This window comes from Clupea harengus, chromosome 24 (assembly GCF_900700415.2).
Source record: "Clupea harengus chromosome 24, Ch_v2.0.2, whole genome shotgun sequence".
Taxonomy (NCBI): domain Eukaryota; kingdom Metazoa; phylum Chordata; class Actinopteri; order Clupeiformes; family Clupeidae; genus Clupea; species Clupea harengus.
The window spans coordinates 8,532,609-8,550,185 of NC_045175.1; the positions used below are offsets into that span (position 1 = coordinate 8,532,609).

At 44.6% G+C, this 17,577-nt stretch overlaps 2 protein-coding genes across 4 annotated transcripts in view; both read right to left on the minus strand.

Annotated features, from left to right (window-relative positions):
* Window positions 1–1,718: 1,718 nt before the first annotated feature.
* etaa1a (ETAA1 activator of ATR kinase a) lies at window positions 1,719–8,059 on the minus strand. 2 transcript variants are annotated; one of them, XM_031562529.2, is made up of 7 exons: window positions 6,787–8,059; window positions 6,224–6,355; window positions 6,005–6,099; window positions 5,810–5,922; window positions 3,578–5,102; window positions 3,139–3,430; window positions 1,719–2,730 (listed from the first exon to the last, which is right to left on the minus strand). In XM_031562529.2, the coding sequence occupies exons 1-7, from the start codon at window positions 6,947–6,949 to the stop codon at window positions 2,570–2,572; spliced, it is 2,481 nt and encodes an 826-aa protein (XP_031418389.1). In that variant the 5' UTR covers window positions 6,950–8,059; the 3' UTR covers window positions 1,719–2,569. The 2 variants fall into 2 exon arrangements, with proteins under 2 accessions (XP_031418389.1, XP_031418388.1); XM_031562528.2 differs by having other exon boundaries at window positions 1,719–2,736; window positions 6,787–8,058.
* A 5,442-nt stretch (window positions 8,060–13,501) lies between these two features.
* Window positions 13,502–17,577, minus strand: part of meis1a (Meis homeobox 1 a) — a 51,821-nt gene continuing 47,745 nt past the window's right edge. For both annotated transcript variants that reach the window (XM_031562530.2, XM_012829060.3), the window contains exon 13: window positions 13,502–14,377. The gene's annotated coding sequence lies outside the window, so the exon portion shown is untranslated. The remainder of the gene's footprint in view (window positions 14,378–17,577) is intronic.

Here is a 17,577-nt window from a genome sequence, read left to right on the forward strand (position 1 = left end):
GCTCCACAGAAAACGTCTTGTTTTGCATGAACTGTAGGCCTACTTGGGTTCTTCTTTACAAAGAAGTGGGGTTAGGTCTCAGTAAGATATGTTGGTATTCACCCAAAGTGAAAATGAGGGTGGCCTGCAATCTGTATGTGAAGTGTGAAGTATACCCAAGACTTCTCTGGCCAAAATTACACAATCATCACACCATCCGAGGACTAGTATTGGCTTTACATCCATGTAACATAAACACCAGGACAAAGACGAACTTGGCCTGACTCCAACGACAAGACTTGACAAGGCTCAGATGTATGACTGGCGCAGGTGGCCTTCTTCACATCTCACTTGCAAACAGACGGACAGGTGGCCCATCCTGCGCGTAGGCTTATAGCACGGATAACATGAAGTCCTATATCAGCCATCATCAGGTTAACATGAAAGAAAGGAAGAAAAAGAATTGTACTAGCTATCAATTTCCCCAGGATGTTGCATTACAAGCATATCAAGAGCACGATCTCATTCTCGACTCGTAGTCCCTCGAGGGGTGGCGGCCTTGGGGTTTGAATAGGGCCGGTGCTTGGCGCTTCGCCCGGTCCAGGTCGCGTCGTATCGGTGTCTCTTATAATTGGGGGGTTGGGCGATGGTGGGTGTGATTGATGTCTGGGCGAAGAATCGAAGTCAAGTTTAAGGTTTTTGTCTTGGGTGGGAGCAGGTCGGCGAGAACGGGCCAGAGAGAGGTCATCGAAAGTTCAGCCGAACTCTTAGGTGACCTCGTTTCGTCGTGGAGGAAAGATTGGACTCCGGCCCGATTTCTGTGTCACATATAGGCTGTCGTGGTGTGTGCGGGTTGTAACACAAAACCATGTCAACACTTCCAGACTGTGCACTTACAAGGTGTCGTCTTTGGGGCAGTAAGACCCTCGTTTGAACAATGTTGTTACGTGTCATGTTATCATATGACAGAACAACTGTAGCCTGTGGGTTGTCCGTCTGCAGTTGTTCCTGTACCATACCATCAGCAGCCTCTACACTCAGTCCGTGACATGATCTCTGCAGACACAAGTAGGACCGTTTTTGTCTCGGTGGTTGGTTCGCTGGGTGAAGAGGGGGGCGCCGTGATATAACATATCATGGCCGCTGGTTCACAGCTATGCAGGTGCTGGCTACGGTTACACAGCAGTCTGACGGCAGCGGAGACTCGCCTTTCAGGTGCGCTCGGGTGTGACACGCGGGGCCAGGCGGCTATCTCCCCGCATCGGACAGGTGTCAGTGCCACAATGTAAACGGAGCAACGGCAGCCACACATGCCAACACACACACACACGCACACACTGAAGCCTCGAGCATTTCTTCGTAGCGCATACTCCTTGTGAGCTCACTGGAACAGGTGAGGTTGTCTCTTTGGCAGAAAAAAAACAAAAACTTTTCGTGTTGATGCAGTTTCTCTTTATGGCTTAAAGTTTTTTGTTTGATTTATTTAACTTCACAAACAATTCATAGATTTAATAATGTTAGTATATAAAAACATACTAGACATGTGTCACAATTTTTCAGTTAAACAATTTAATGATTAGGTTTAGGAATTTCTCAACACTGGTACTGAGGTACCTGTTATTACGCTAGATGTCACTCTTGCATCTAACATGGTTCGCAAATGGACTAGACAAAAAAAGACAGGACTCAACAAAACACTGAAGAGTTCAAGTGGTATGGTTCATGGCATTTATTTAAACATCCTAAAATATTCCCATTCAATAAATATGCAATTTCGATAGAAATTTCAGGGCACCACTTAATTGATCATAGGCCCATTCACTCAATTATGGTAAGCCAAAAATATGACATTGACAGAGAACAAAGTCGACATAAATAAAAACAGACAATGCTAGACAGCCATCCCATATAAACCAATATTCAGATTTCGAAACACAGGAACTCCCTCATTGTTGCAAAGAATGCGATCAGAAATGTTACATGACAGAACTATGCACATCCCAAATACCTCATTGCCTCAGGTTTTGCAATTACATTTCTTCATAACTTCACAAATTATTTCCCCTTCCATAATATGTGTTAATAATCATACAAGACTGAACTTCTGCAAAAAGGTTTTAACTGTAAACCAAGAAAAGCTCGTAAGTCTGGAATCAGCTTCCACCTTCTAGGTAGGAGAGCGTGCTAACATCCTTCTAGGTAGGAGAGCGTGCTAACAACCTTCTAGGTGCGAGAGCGTGCTAACAACCTTCTAGGTGCGAGAGCGTGCTAACAACCTTCTAGGTGGGAGAGCATGCTAACAACCTTCTAGGTGCGAGAGCGTGCTAACATCCTTCTAGGTGGGAGAGCGTGCTAACATCCTTCTAGGTGGGAGAGCGTGCTAACAAAGAAAGAGAGCACAGTGTAATGCAACAAACAGCCAAATCATGCAATCAGAACAAGACAGCAATGTAAGTTAATGTACCGTCAGGTAATGTAGACCAAAATTATAGTACAATGTAAAGCCAATGTATAGCAATATCCCCACACGTGTGGTTAAACCCAGTTGATTTGTGTTGAGGGAACCTTATATTAGAACCGGACCAGGACCTTAGCATGGGGCTCTGAGGTTCTGGTTCTGGGTTTGGGTGGACACCATTCGGCGGCGGCGCCTCTCGAGTGCCTCCTGCTTCTTCCGCTCGATCTCGGCCTGGGAGCACCGCGCAGGAGCAGGAGCAGGATAGGGAGCAGGAGCATGATAGGGAGCAGGAGCAGGAGCTGTGGAGACGGGAGGAGAGAGAGACGGTCAGCCCGACTTACTGCTACTTTTACACTTTCATACTTTCTCCACTGTCTCACACACACACACAGACACAGACACACACACACAGACACAGACACAGACACACACTCACACTCACACTCACACTCACACTCACACACATCATGATCAACTCCCAAGAGGCTTTGCTTGAACAGCTGTAAAGAAATCCTGTTTTTAAGAGCCTTTAGATTGTGAAGTGTGAGACAAGCTAGGCAACACAAATACATTATATATATATATATACAGTATATATACAGTATATATATATATATATATAAGACAGTGTGCTACTGGCTATACATAACCACCAAGTCATGAAAAAATTAGTTCTGATATTCCCCTCAGCCCAACCGCACCTTGTGTGGTCACTGTGGAACAGCTGGTGCTGCTGTTTGTCAGCCTCTTGAAAGTGTACTGACTGCTGCTGCTGCTGCCGCCACCTGTCCTCACAGACGATTGGTTGGAGCCTCCCATACCTCCTCCCTTCCCTGCCAGCTGATTGGCTGTGGTGTGGTGGGAGGAGCCTCCAAAGGAAGTGGGCTCTTTACCGTGCGTGTACCTCTGAGGCTCCACACCTGCAGCAACACTGGGAGATCTCATAGAGTTCCTCTGGTCCCAGCTACCAGCATTAGAACTCACACCACCCACATGATTGGCTGCGGTGTGGTGGGAGGAGCCTCTGAAGGAAGTGGCCCCTACACCTGCAGCGACACTGGGAGGTTGGAGAGAGTTCCTTTGGTCCAAGCTACCAAACAAGGCGTGGCCAGTCTGGGCATTAGAACTCACACCACCCACATGATTGGCTGCGGTGTGGTGGGAGGAGCCTCTGAAGGAAGTAGCCCCTACACCTGCAGTACTGGGAGGTTGGAGAGAGTTCCTTTGGAACTGAGTATTACAACTCCCAGCAACTGTAGCCACGGTCTTTTGTGTCGCTGGAGGCGCACTTTTAGCCAGTGTGCCATTTCCCGATGTACTGTAAACCGCTTTGCTAGGTGGAAAGGGTTGCGCAAAAGTTGCAGCTGGTCTCTGATTGTGGGTTTTAGGTTCTGCACTTCTTGCTGTGGTCACAGATGAAGTGATGGTCCGGCTCTGGTTCTGGTTCTGATTTAGCATCTGGCCGTTGGAGAACGGTTGTTTGGTCGTTGGAACTGTACACTTGGCAGGCCCCGGAGCGCCCTCGTCCACGTCATCGCACGCTTCGCAGAGCAGATCGTCGTCGTCCACGTCATCGTCCCACTCAGAGTCCAAGGCAAAGAAAATGTCTAGGTCATCATCCGGGATACCTGCCTCACCGTCACAGACAAGGACATCACCTTTGGGTGGCTCCTCAGCTGTGGCTGCAGCAGTCGTGTGCTGCTTTGCCCAGGTGGCTGGCTGTGAAGGCTTTGACTGAAAGCCAGCAGGTGGTGGGGGTCTCTGCGGGGATTCACTGGCTTCTGTCTTCGTCTTTGGAAAGGGCCGGTTAAAGGCTTTAGACGTTGTAGACACTGCTTGGTTAGATTTGTTTGTAAGATCTGATGAAGTGCAGGGCAAAGATCGAACAGGCGGAGCATTTCGTAAGCCGTTACTGCCGTTGCTAAGAAACCCTCCGCCAACAGATGAAGCGCTGACTTGGTGATTGGTGTTCACGCCTGGTCTAAATGTCTGCCCACTTTTATACACCTCGCTCTGAACTTGAGATAAACCAAAACTTCTGCTGCTGCCTCCTTGCTGGTGGTACTGGTTTGAGACGCTGCCGGGTGCCGTGGTACCGGACGGTCCCCTCTGTTGCCCTATGACAGAGTTCTGTGTGGAACAGTGTTTGGGTGGAGCAAACAAGTCCAGGTTCTGGGTAATCTCCATAACCATGGAGTCGTCAAGCAAACCATCGTCATCCCAGTCGTCGTCAAACCCGCCGTCATCCACACTCCCAGTGGCACGCGCCACGTCAGTAGAGGCCGGCACATGGCCGCGCATCCTCACGTCCGAGTTTCCTGAAGCCGGGGCGTGTCTTGGTTGAGAAGCGGAAACTGCGGGCTTTACGATTTGGGAGCCACCGGACAAAAGCTGGCTGAGGCCGTTCTCGATGCTCACCGTGGGCCCGTCAAAAAGCTCATTGAACAGCTCGTCGTCGTCGTCCATGTCCTGATCGAGAGACAGGGCCCTTACGGTGTCGTGGGGTGAAGGGTTCATCTGCGGACAAGGAGGCCGGTTTTCGAGGTCTTCCCCCTCCTGGTCTGCGGGCTGAACGAGACCCTCGTTTTGGGGAGACCCTTCATTTCTGATCATCTGGTAGTCAAACTGCTTCGCCAGCTGCTTGAGGTGGTCATGAGTGCTCTGCCTGTGGAAGGGACATAGAGGACAACGTCACATGTAGAAACCCAGGGCTCACTTACCCAGGGCTAACCTGCGCTAACCTACCCCGGGATACATTTACGGATACTATGCATCATTGTGCAGTTGTCATTTTAATCAAAGGCGTGGCCTGTTCTGCGTGTGTGCAAATAAAAAAAATTAAAAAAAACAATAAATAATTCCCATCAATCAGCATGTTGCTTCAGGAGTGGAAGGAAGGGAGGGGTGCAATTTGATTGGCTGTTGAGCTCAAATATCAACAATCTTTTGCCAGAATCGAGGACTGCATCATCTTCAAGAAAGAGTGTATAACATGAGCAGAGCAATAAAACATTCTTTGCCTGTGGGGGGCAGATGAAGGACAATTAAATAAGTAGCATTCAACACATGTGTTGTCATGGTTACTAAGAGAGAAAGGGGCTCAAAGTTTAAAATGATCCTCTCTATTTCTATAAATGATGCCTGTGGCACAACAGGGTTTCTGAAAACCACGTCCTGAAGTAATCAGTGATGAAAGTCGAATGACATGGAATTGAAAAAGAATTCTCTGACATCTGACATCTCGCATGACAACGATTTGCACACTGAATGCCACACAAATGATGACAAGACGTTTAAAAGGCACACACTGCATTCTGAGTCAATTGAACAATTCCCTTTTTTGAAGAGAGATAAATAAATATTAGTGCTCACTTTGGGAACTTGGTCTTTGTCCTGGGTTCAGACAGCTCAGGAGTGCACGGGATGCCACTGACTCCAATCCATTGCAGCATAGAAGTCTCTGATGAATCCACAGGTTTCACGTTCTGGAACAAGACCAACAGCAGTCAAAACACAAATAATATCTACTGAAATGTATGCTGCATTGTGAATACATACATGTACTACCTTAGGCGCTATCCGACTGACAAGATCATTTACGTCTGTCTTTCCAGTGAACACTTCTTTTTTCCGTCCTCGCCCTCGTATGTTAAGGCCTCCTCCTGGATTGTTAATATTGTTAATGTGCAAAAGGAGTTAACGGAACATCTTTTTGGGGCGGGGCAAATAAAATACATTTTAAGGAGATATGTGTTACTTTATATGTTGCTTTACTGTCAAACTTACCCTTTGTGATGGGTGACGGTGAACTCGGGTCCCAGATGATATCGTATGGATTTTCACAATCATTGTACGGGGAATCCTTACCGACCAAACGTCCAAATTTGGTTCTTACAGGACGTGTGGGTGTCTTGAACTCTGTTTTGTTTTTAAAAAAAAACAACAACAAAAAAACCGCAGTGTTACTTCCCTAAGCTGACATCTATGTATTTATATGTTGCAGTCATTTCACAATTATCAGTTGAACCATGATCATGTAATGCTTGTATGCAGTAATATGTGATGCCTTGAATCTGTTGGAGGTTAGTCTCCATACAGATATAAATCCCGATTTGAAAAGATTAACTTCAAATCAACAGTTAAGGGCTTATTTTCCTATCTTTTCTTCCGGCTGGTTATGCATCCGGACCTCCCTAGCTATCCTAGCTTGCTAACTACTAGGTAATAGCAAACAAGCAAGCATAGTTGCGGTCAGGGCTAACGTTGTAGCTAGTTAAATCACACACGTTTAACTAGCCATAATTCCTGATATAGATTAAACAGCAATCATTTCGATGGATTAGTATTACCTGGCTGAGTGATATCTGAGATGTCCACCGTGCGTGGTGGCTGTGATGGCTTTGGGCTTCGTTTCAGTCTGTTTATTTTCGATTTGCGCTGTTCAACTTTGTGTAAATCACTCTCTGCTCCATCCTCCCAAGGTATGTCGGTACATATCTTACGGTTGGGCATATTTACCCGCAGTTAGTCACTCATTATAAAGAGTTAACTACGGTATTTTGTCTGTATTGAACTTAAAATCCATCGCAACAAGATAAAACTGCGTAATGATCATCTGGCAAGATTCAAGAATTCCGCCAATAATTTCCCATGGTTCATTGCGTGGTTTTTTGAGGAGTTGTGTTAGTTCGCATACAAAATGCGCAGTAGAGACGCAGGCGTAACGTAGAAAGATGCGTGTGACCAAGCTTCATAACTCTTGCCCTTGTAGGCTGTTAACTTCGCATACATACCTGTCATGCTAATATGACTGAAATCCTTGAAGTGAGTGAATGAAATCCGTGAAAATCCGGACCCCCCCACACACACGCACACACACACACACACACACACAAAAGGCAGGTCTGGTTCGCCTTTTCGCCGGTTCGTGAGATCAGTGAGATTCAGTTGACATGAGAAATGTTGAAAAAAAACGTGAGACTTGACAGGCAGCCTATGTGCATATTTAAAAAAAAAAAAAAAAAATAGGTCATTAATACATTTGCTCTTTAATTACAACCATCAAATATATTGTTGCGCGTAAATGTAAAGTTGAGCAATATCCTCCTTTAAATTACCTGATGACTGATAGGCCTATGCAGCATTAATACTTCCAAGGTAAGGACATACAATAAACAATTTTTTATCTATAAGGCTATTAGCAGTTATGTTTGAAGCATAGCCTCCGTGAAGAAAATGGAAGTCAGCCCTTAATTCGGAACAGTTCTCCGCTGGTGTTCGTCCCAGAGCTGGTACGGTGAGTGCCCGTGAATGGAGAGCCCCGCTGTGCTAAAGAAAACAGCCGCTCGGACAGTTCACTCCATTGCGTCGCTTTGAGAGCAGAAAGGAAAACCAGCTGATTTTACCATTTGAGGGATATAGGGCCATGTTTGATGTTTTGTCATTTACTTTGAAGGTAGCTGAATAGAGAAATGAAATGGACAAAGATAAATAGACAAGTCGAAGCTTTTAAGCCCAGGCCTACTGTGTTCAGCTAAAGCATGTGAGCTTCACGTGTTCATGTGTGCGACTTTATTTTCATTAAATGGGAATTCATTTAGACAACGAATGAAGTCTATAGACCCTATTTTAGACCCTAACTTTGTCATCTGTCTGAACTGCGTTTGACTATCAGAGCAAAGAACAAAGTACACTTACATCAACAGATTGTAATGATGAGCAATGATGAGTGTTCATGAGCATTCAATTCAGTTTTATTTATACCGTGCCACTAACAATTAAAATGGTCTCAAGGCATTTTCCAGAGCCTAGAGCCCAGGAAAAAACGCATACATGCGACATATAACCTCCTGTCATCCAATTTCTCTTTTTTTTGTGTTTCCTTACTAGTTAAGGTTAAAAAAAAATGTCAACTACAGAGGACACAAGTCTATGGGTCGGTTCTCAGGAGGTTACAGACATTGTACAGTTTGGTGGGAATGGGCAGCTGTAGGCAGAGGGCTTCTGTAAGTGGATCAGGTGGAAAGACAGCAGCAGCATCCCACAGTGGAGACAGCCTAGAGCAGACAGAGACAACGTGAGTGGACAGAGCTAGGTTGCCTTACATGCGTATATGTAGTTATGCCGAAGAGGAACGATGTTATCTCAGCCATCCGCATTTGCAGTCAAAGGTCCTACTATATGAGAGAGAACAGAGAGAGGTTAGTTAACAGAATATCAGTCATACACACAAAAAAGCACATGCACATCTGAGTGTCTGAATGATGCACTGCCTAATTATCTAAACATCAATTTGATTATACTGTGTCATGCCACAGGCTAGCCAGGGTAAGGGGGGGGGGTTGACCCCCTTGGGAGTATGAACCCAGGTTAGGGCATGGTATGTTTTTTTACATCAGAACAGATTAATTCATATTTTCTGGAAAATATGAAATAGTTAATGTATTATTATTATTAGGTTAGGACATGGTATGTTTGGTACATGATAACAGATTAATGATTAATTAATAAATAGTTAATTTATTATTATTATTATTATTATTATTATTATTATTATTATATCACACTCTGGTGGAATTCTACTGCTGGTGGTGGTCGGTGGGCTTCCATATCCTTTTGACCCTTTGCCATAACCCGACTCCCCTCTCGGACATATCTGATGGCTGCAGCCTGTGACAGCTGATGGCCAACCATCACATATCGTGTTCACACTGGATTAACCTATTGATTAGTCGTCCGCCGTTATCGTACCGCGCTGCCCAAGAGGACTAATGGCCTAATGACTCAGACGCGACGGCACAAACAAACTGAAATCATTAACAGACGAAGGAATGGAACGAGAGTTTGTGCGTGACTGAGGTAAAGTTTCATGTGTGATCTTACTACTCTGTATCTCTCAATAAGTAGCTTAGGTCTGTTAATGAGTCAAACCTCTTTCAGTAGCTCCCTCTGTGCGTTTGCCCAGGTACAAATACCTCGTGATGTATATTATTTCATCTACTGTCATGGCCTGTGTGGCTTATGTGAGGAGTTTGTCAACTAAGGCAGGAGAGTGAAGTCTTTTTGGTATCATCATATACTGTATCCACCGTGGAAATTATGACATTTTTTTTTTTTAACCTACCTTAAAACACCCCCTTCAAGTTAAAAACTGCATTATTAAATTCTTTACAGAAGGTTGGGAATCCATTGATAATTTGCTTACTTTCATAATAAAATGCCATTATTGTTTGTAATGCCTGAATCGTTTTTTATAAATTTTTGCAGAATAAAGAGGTGAGATCTTGTGTTGGTCTTCTATGACTGACGCGCACGCACGCACACACACACACACGCGCGCACACACACACATACACACCCTCATACACACACACACACACACACACACACACACACACACACACACACCTAACAGGTAACATTAACCCAACCTTGGCCTTTCTTTATCGTCTGTCTGCCATCCAACACTCTCCCCTTACTTCCTCCTCACTTAGTTTCCCAAATGAACCAGACTAATTTATCATTTAAGCATTGAGTGTTAAGCACATGGTCCAGTGGTCCTCACGGCGGGTGCATTAAACCTACCAGACATCAGCAAGTTCACGCACATGTTTCAGTCTCACAAGGCATGAGAAACAAAAAAAACCTTAATCTCAATTTAAATTCGTGATTTTGTGCTTTACAGTGTTTTGCTGATTTACAGTGTAATTTACTTAACACATTTTTACCACAAAATTAGCACTTTCTCTGGCCTACAAAACCCACCCAGAGGCTGTTGTTGACAGGAGGTTAATTATTTACTTTGGAATACTGTATGTTAGGTGTAATAATGTAATGATCCACTTAGGAGCGGGTCAGATTTCTAAAGATGAAGTAGACAATTGAATGTGTTAATTTTGAGGTGTGATAGTTCATAGATATCCAAGATAACGATGACGGGTTGATAGGCTACTTTATCTTTAAAACCCACACCATCCCTATAACCCATAACATCCCATAATATCCCTATAACAGTGGATATCGTCATGAGGTGCATGCATGGCTACTCTTGTAGGCCTATAAGCATGGACGGATTAAGAAACCACGGGCCCCTGGGCCTGGACATGCTGAAGGCCCCCCCCCCCCCCCGCGAAAAAAATAATTGTGCGCCTGCAAAACACGCACGCACACGCACGTGTTGGATTTTACGGTCGAATTACATACTTTGGCTATTGTATTGGGAAAGTAAACAGGTCAAAGTTCACTCCGTAACATCCACCTTCGGTGAGGTGTGCACTGCCCCGCTATTGTTTCTGACATTACATGTGACAGGGCAACAGCCGAGTGATTCTTTTCCAAATTGAAACTGATTAAGACCTACCTGAGGGGCAGCATGGGGGCAGGAGAGGCTGAATGGGCTGGCTATCCTGTCCATTGAAAAATCAGATCATGCATCACCACTTTTATGTTTGAAAGGCGTCGTTTGGCAGGTGTAACCTACTGTGCCTGCTTGTAGGTCTTGACTGTCAGATTCTGCGCCTAAACTAGCTATATCGTATCGTCTCATCACATGATCAAAATAGAGACTTGACATTGGACAACAAGATAGGCTACAATATTACCCCAGCAATCATTGCATATCTGTACATGACAAAAATAACAAAGAAAATAAGAAATTATTCATTTAATTGAATCAGTTTTTTAATAGTTTCTATAGTGTATGTACGATAAGCATATCTTTTGTTATAGATTGCTACTGACGATTTTCCCCCTAAAATGATGAAAACCATGACAGAGACAGGTTTGCCATTTTGAGGGAATATATAGCATAGGGTATCCTCGGCAGACCCAGAAAAGTCATGCATGATCACTGTCGCAGTAATCTAGCATTTTCTAACACAGCACAGGTACACTGAATTAAAGTCATTAGCAAATGAATAAAATACAACTTTTTCAACCACAAATAAGAGATACATAACAGCGACTTCACGCAGAGGCTCTGGCCTAGGGGCCCCCTGAGCTCATGGGCCCCTGGGCCTGGGCCCGGTAGGCCCGTTCGTTAATCCATCCCTGCCTATAAGGTTACCCCACCGGGCCTCTATTCTAACATTTACAGTGGACGGGATTGCAGGCCATAAGGAAACAGTTGTTACTGAAAGTTCGAAGAGCAGTCTCACGTCCCCTAATTGTCCTGCAGGGGGCGTCGTCGTCATGGCGTTTGGACCGACGTCGCTGCTACAAGTGTGAAGAGCGTGCGTCTCAGCTGGTATCACCTTTTGGTGGGCTTACTGACTGCGGGCGCACATAAACAGTGCGTTAAGCCAACATAAACACTACATAAAACAGCGTTTACCATATGTTTGCGGGTTCATTACTTTCCCCTCAATACCACGCTCACGGCAAATGTTTTAAGTGAAGCGTGAAAAGTTAGGTTACATGTGCTTTGGATAACGGCATTTTTCTGTACAGACTCACTTGTTATGTTTTTCACTCGCCTTACCTGCGTTTCTTGGCATCTATCATTTTGTCTTAGCAAATACATCGAGCTCTCAATTAAATTTTTTTTAAACTCATAATTCCATCCCCAGGTGCCTGTGTATGTAGCCTACCCTCCCAGCCGTTTTATTTGAACTCCCTTGTGGTTGCGGTAGGTGAGACCGGGTACAGTTGTAACACTTTTTGTTTTGCCTTGTTGCAAAAATTCGGCAGAAATTACCTCTTTCATTCATATATATGAACAATTAAATATACACGTGCAACATACACGTGCCTTACTTTCCACAAATTTTCACGTAAATACACTGAGTGCCTTTGTTCCAACTGACCCCGTGTCGGAGACAGTTGTAACAGTGGTCGGGGACAATTGTAACATGCCAGTTTGAAGGAGTGAAGTCAAATGTATGTATTATTGTACGTATGCATGTATTATTCAAACCAAAATAGCGGTGGATAAGGGTTTTTCTGTAAGCTGTAGTCTTCACAGCGTTTGTTTTCAAAATGCCAGTCGCTCAGGTGTTATATTTTCGCAAAGGTGTCTTGGCTATTTCACTTGCAAGCCAAGCTTCCTGTTGTAACCCATTGTAAGCCGTGATGAATGTCACAATTGTCTCCAGCCGACCTCACCTAATATTTGATAATATAATTAGAATATAACACATTGTATGAGGCTAATCATTAGCAGTAGCATCTAGATCACTGACACAACCACCAGTCAAAATGTTGCGCAAAACCCGAGTGACAAATCTGCCCCACAAAACTATTTCTGTCAACAACTGTTTGAGACACAAGCTGCAATTTTGAACGTAGCATGTTGATGTCTCATCGCATTACGTTAGAGCTGAGAAATGAAGCAGGTATAACTGTACACTATTTAAAATAGGCCCCTTCATTTATTACTGTTATATATTCTTAACAACCTTGACGTTTCTTTTAATAGACTCTGCGGAAAAAACGAGAGCTGCCCCAATACATCCTGAACCTCCTGTCATTGGCCTTGTAGCACTTTTTAGCACAGCTTTTGTCATCAATAAAATACATTTAATTGTACATTAAAACATATAAGTTCAATACAAAATTGAATAAGTAACTACAATACAACAGACTCATATTATGTGCTCAACCTAGCCCCCCCCCCCCCCCCTACACACACACACGCAAACACACACACACAAAAGCACCTCCTTCCATTAACACCCACACCTTACTCCATCAGTGAGATTAACAGCACCTCCAAATGACCTGTCAGGACACAAACTCCTCTAATAGGTGTCAAGACTGTAGGGGTGAGGCACCAAATGGCTGCCATTTCCTACTCATGTGGATGACAGTGACATCTTTTCCCTTTTGTGGATTAAATGGCTGCATGTCAATGTTGCTGTTTGTTTTTTTCTTTTATATGCGTTCACAAAGCAGAGGTGGCCATGGTTAGGTTAAAACTGTTTATTCTCAAACGTGAGGCAGACGTAAAAAGTTTTGAGTTGTATGAAAATCACACACAAACATCGGCTTGAACACACACACACACACATACAGACTCACTCACATACACACAGACACACACTCACACAGACATGCACACAGACACACACACACACGCACACACACTCACACAGACATGCGCACACACACACACACACACACACACACACACACACACAGTGTGGATAAACACGTCAAATCCTCACGGGAAAAAAATCAGATCACACCACACAGATACCAGCGCGTTACCCCTGGAAACCCCACGTCCAAGTCCAAACATTTCACAGCAGTATTCATCACGTGATTGTCCAAATCCACCCCCGTAAAATCAGTTAGAAAAAAAAAAATTATAATCACAAAATGAAACATACGGTGCAGGCCTCTATGACAACCCCGTCTGTGACATCACCTCAGGGTGGATGTCCAGAAGGGACCGTATGAGAAGTTAGCCCTCTTCCTTGTCCAAACCCGCATTGCATTGTGGGTATTTGCTACACCCCAGCACTGGTCAATCATTGAACAGGCCTCAGCTGTCAGCAGGTTTTGTCTTCCTGTTATTGTAGAAGATTGTGAGTTGTTTTGGTTTGTTGTCTTTGGTTTCTGTTTGGTACCCAAGGCAACCGCTGTGGCATCTCCTGATTTAGGGGTCATTAGTACAGTGTTGAAGCACCTGAGGGCAAAAACGAAGAGCACACGAGGAGAATTTGCTGGGTTCTGGAGTAGGAGGCTGGGCGTGGGGGGTGGGAGAGGAGGGCAGGTATTTCCATGACTCGCCCACCAACAAACAAACAGAAGAGACGAACGGTGCATCCTGGTAGTGTCACCATGGCAACGTCCATAAGAGTGTGTCTTATGCGCAGAGAGGAGAGAAGGCTCATGGGAGTGAGTAGAAGGCTCCGTTTTAGGGGGGGGGGGACACCTGCAGCCACGGAACCCACACCTGTATGTGACCCCATTACGGGAGACCAGACGTCCACACTCCTCCTTAAAGATAGAGACGGAGAGAGAGAGAGAGAGAGAGAGAGAGAGAGAGTGAGAGAGAGAGATAGAGAGGGAGAGAGAGAGATAGAGAGGGAGAGAGAGAGAGAGAGAGATTGTGGCATTTAAATTCATGTAAAAAGTACAATATTCATTTGTTTCTGAATTCACCGGTCATGCATGATGCATGATCATCACCGTGCCAGGTTGGCAGGGGGAAAAAACAGCAAAACAACCAAAAAGAAAACACATAGTAAACATCCTTTCAACTTCTCTCGAAACGAATGAGCACACAGAATACCTTTTTTTTACCATTTTTTTTTTTAAACACACACACACACTACACTCTCACACACACACACACACACTAGTTCTAACAAGCCCGGCGCTTGTGTTAACCCCAGTTAGCGGTGAACTCTGGCCCAGCATGCTCCACTCACCCCGGGGGAGCACATTAGCACGAGAGCCTCCCCTCACGGGCCTCCCAGAACCAGAGCCACCCGGCACCCAACGCCTCCGGGACCTTCCAACCCAAACCCGGCTTTTATAGGCACTCACAGCCTCACGCTGTCCTGTTACTGTTTTAAAGAATATTTATACACTGACCCCTTAGATGACAAGGAGAGGCTCTGGGTGTAATGATCCCTTATGTTTATATGTTGTTTATTTGTTTGGATGTTCATATGTGGTTTATAAGTTGTTTATGTGTTGTTTATATGTTGTTTATATGTTTGGATGTTCATATGTGGTTCATAAGTTGTCTATGTGTTGTTTATATGTTGTTTATATGTTTGGATGTTTATATGTTGGGATGTTTATATGTTGTTTATATGTTTGGATGTTTATATGTTGGGATGTTTATATGTTGTTTATATGTTATTGGATGTTCATATGTTGTTTATATGTGTGGATGTTTATATGTTGGGATGTTTATATGTTGTTTATATGTTTGGATGTTTATATGTTGGGATGTTTATATGTTGTTTATATGTTTGGATGTTTATATGTTGGGATGTTTATATGTTGTTTATATGTTATTGGATGTTCATATGTTGTTTATATGTGTGGATGTTTATATGTTGGGATGTTTATATGTTGGGATGTTCATTTGGTGTTTATAAATTGTTTATATGTTGTTTATATGTTTGGATGTTCATATGTTGTTTATATGTGTGGATGTTTATATGTCCTTATATGCAATGTTTGCAACTTAGTTCACCTCTCTGCCTTTCCACTCTCTCTCTCTCTTTCTCTCTCTCTTGCAAAGAAACACACTCGCACCGACACGTAAATACACACTCATTCCCTCCCTCTGTTTCTCTCTCTCATACATATACACTCAGACACACACACACACACACACACTTTTTTCTTCCTGCGTCTCTCTCTCGTACACAACACACATACACAAACTTTCTCTCTACCTCTGCTTCTCTCTCTCTTTCACATGAACAAACACACAACACACAGAGAGAGAGAGAGAGAGAGAGAAAGAAAGAGAGAGAGAGAGAGAGAGAGAGAAAGAAAGAAAGAGAGGGCAGAAAAGGTTAGTGAAGACTTTGGGGAGGATAATTGGAGGACTGTGTCCTTTGTTGCCGTGGCGCCCCTGGTGACGCTGGCCCACAGGTCATTAGGGGAACCCTGCACCGTAGAGGCCACGGAGGCCTGATGAGAACCCTGCACCGTAGAGGCCACGGAGGAACCCTGCACCATAGAGGTCATTAGGGGAACCCTGCACCATAGAGGTCATTAGGGGAACCCTGCACCATAGAGGTCATTAGGGGAACCCTGCACCATAGAGGCCTGATGGGAAACAGAGGGATAGAGGCAGGTGAAGGAGGAAGACAAACACAGATGGAACAGACGGAACAGACGGAACAGAAGGAGGACGACAGTGGAGGAAAGGGAATGACAACTTACAAAGGCAAAAAAGAATAATTCTACCTCATGTTCTATCTAAAACTATGTAAACTATATATTTACAATTCCTTTTTTCTGAGTATATACCATATATTGATAGCTGCACATATACCCCAGTGCCACCTACACAACTGCACACAACTAGTTACCCCATCACCACCTACACAACTGCACACAACTAGTTACCACATCACCACCTACACAACAGCACACAACTACACCACCTACACAACTGCATACAACTACACCACCTACACAACTGCACACAACTACAGTTCCCACAGTACCACGTATACAACTGCAGACAAGTACAATCCCTGTCTTATTTGTCTGCACATAAAAAATAAATGGCCAGAGAAGAGGAGGAGGGTCAAACATGGCTACTCATGAAAAACAGAAAGAATGAAAGAAAGAAAGAAAGAAAGAAAGAGAAAACACACAAGGACAAACAAATCTACTCAAGTGAGCAGCCAAAGCCCCATTAATAGTCTGGGTCCGAAAAGGCAGCGGCCAGGGACAAGTGCTCCTAAAGAAGACTTCCTGTTCCTGTAGGGCGCTCCTGTAGCGTAACAGGAAGTACAGGGCCCCGGCAGCACTAAGGCCACGGTCCTGATTCCCCAGAGAACATTCTGGTAAAAGTGTGTATCTGTACCCTGCTGTTGGTGACTCTGGGTGAGGCCGTCTGCTGCATGAGTAAACGTAGAGCTATAGGAGGAGCAGTGTCAAACGTGACCCCATGACCCCCTTGTGTCCGCACGACACACCCTTTGCGCTGCCGCCTCCTCGGCTCGGCCAAGCGAGGCACGGCGAAGACGACAGGTCGTATTGTTTCCCCCCGAGGTTCCTAATCTCCGTAATCTGTGTAATCCCAGAGGGGAGGGAGGAAAGTGTTGCTCTCCTTCTAAGGGCCTTTTAATTGGCTTTAGGGTCGCGGCTAATCTCGCCAAAACGACTGCACTGACTGCGCTGAGGCCAGGGGGGGAGACCAAAAAAAAGAAAAACACACAAGTTTGTGCCTGAAAAGCCGTAGGGGATTTGTCACAGGAATAACAATTTGGTTGAGTGCACACACACACACACAAGGTACGCACACACACACACACAAGGTACGCACACACACACACACACAGATACACACACACACACACACACACACACACACACACACACATTAACACACTCTCAAGAGCTTGCCTAAGGGCAGTCAACCAGATAATCAGATGACAAAAGAGTCACGATCATGTCCGTTTCTGAAGAGGTGGAATACTTACAACATGAGTGTCCTT

Coding starts and splice junctions, on each gene's coding strand:
- etaa1a (XM_031562528.2), bottom strand. CDS start 6,949: ATGCCCAACCGTAAGATATGTACCGACATACCTTGGGAGGATGGAGCA. Junction 6,356..6,786: donor CTCAGATATCACTCAGCCAG/GTAATACTAATC, acceptor AAAACAAAACAG/AGTTCAAGACACCCACACGT. Junction 2,737..3,138: donor TTCCACAGTGACCACACAAG/GTGCGGTTGGGC, acceptor CCGTCTCCACAG/CTCCTGCTCCTGCTCCCTAT.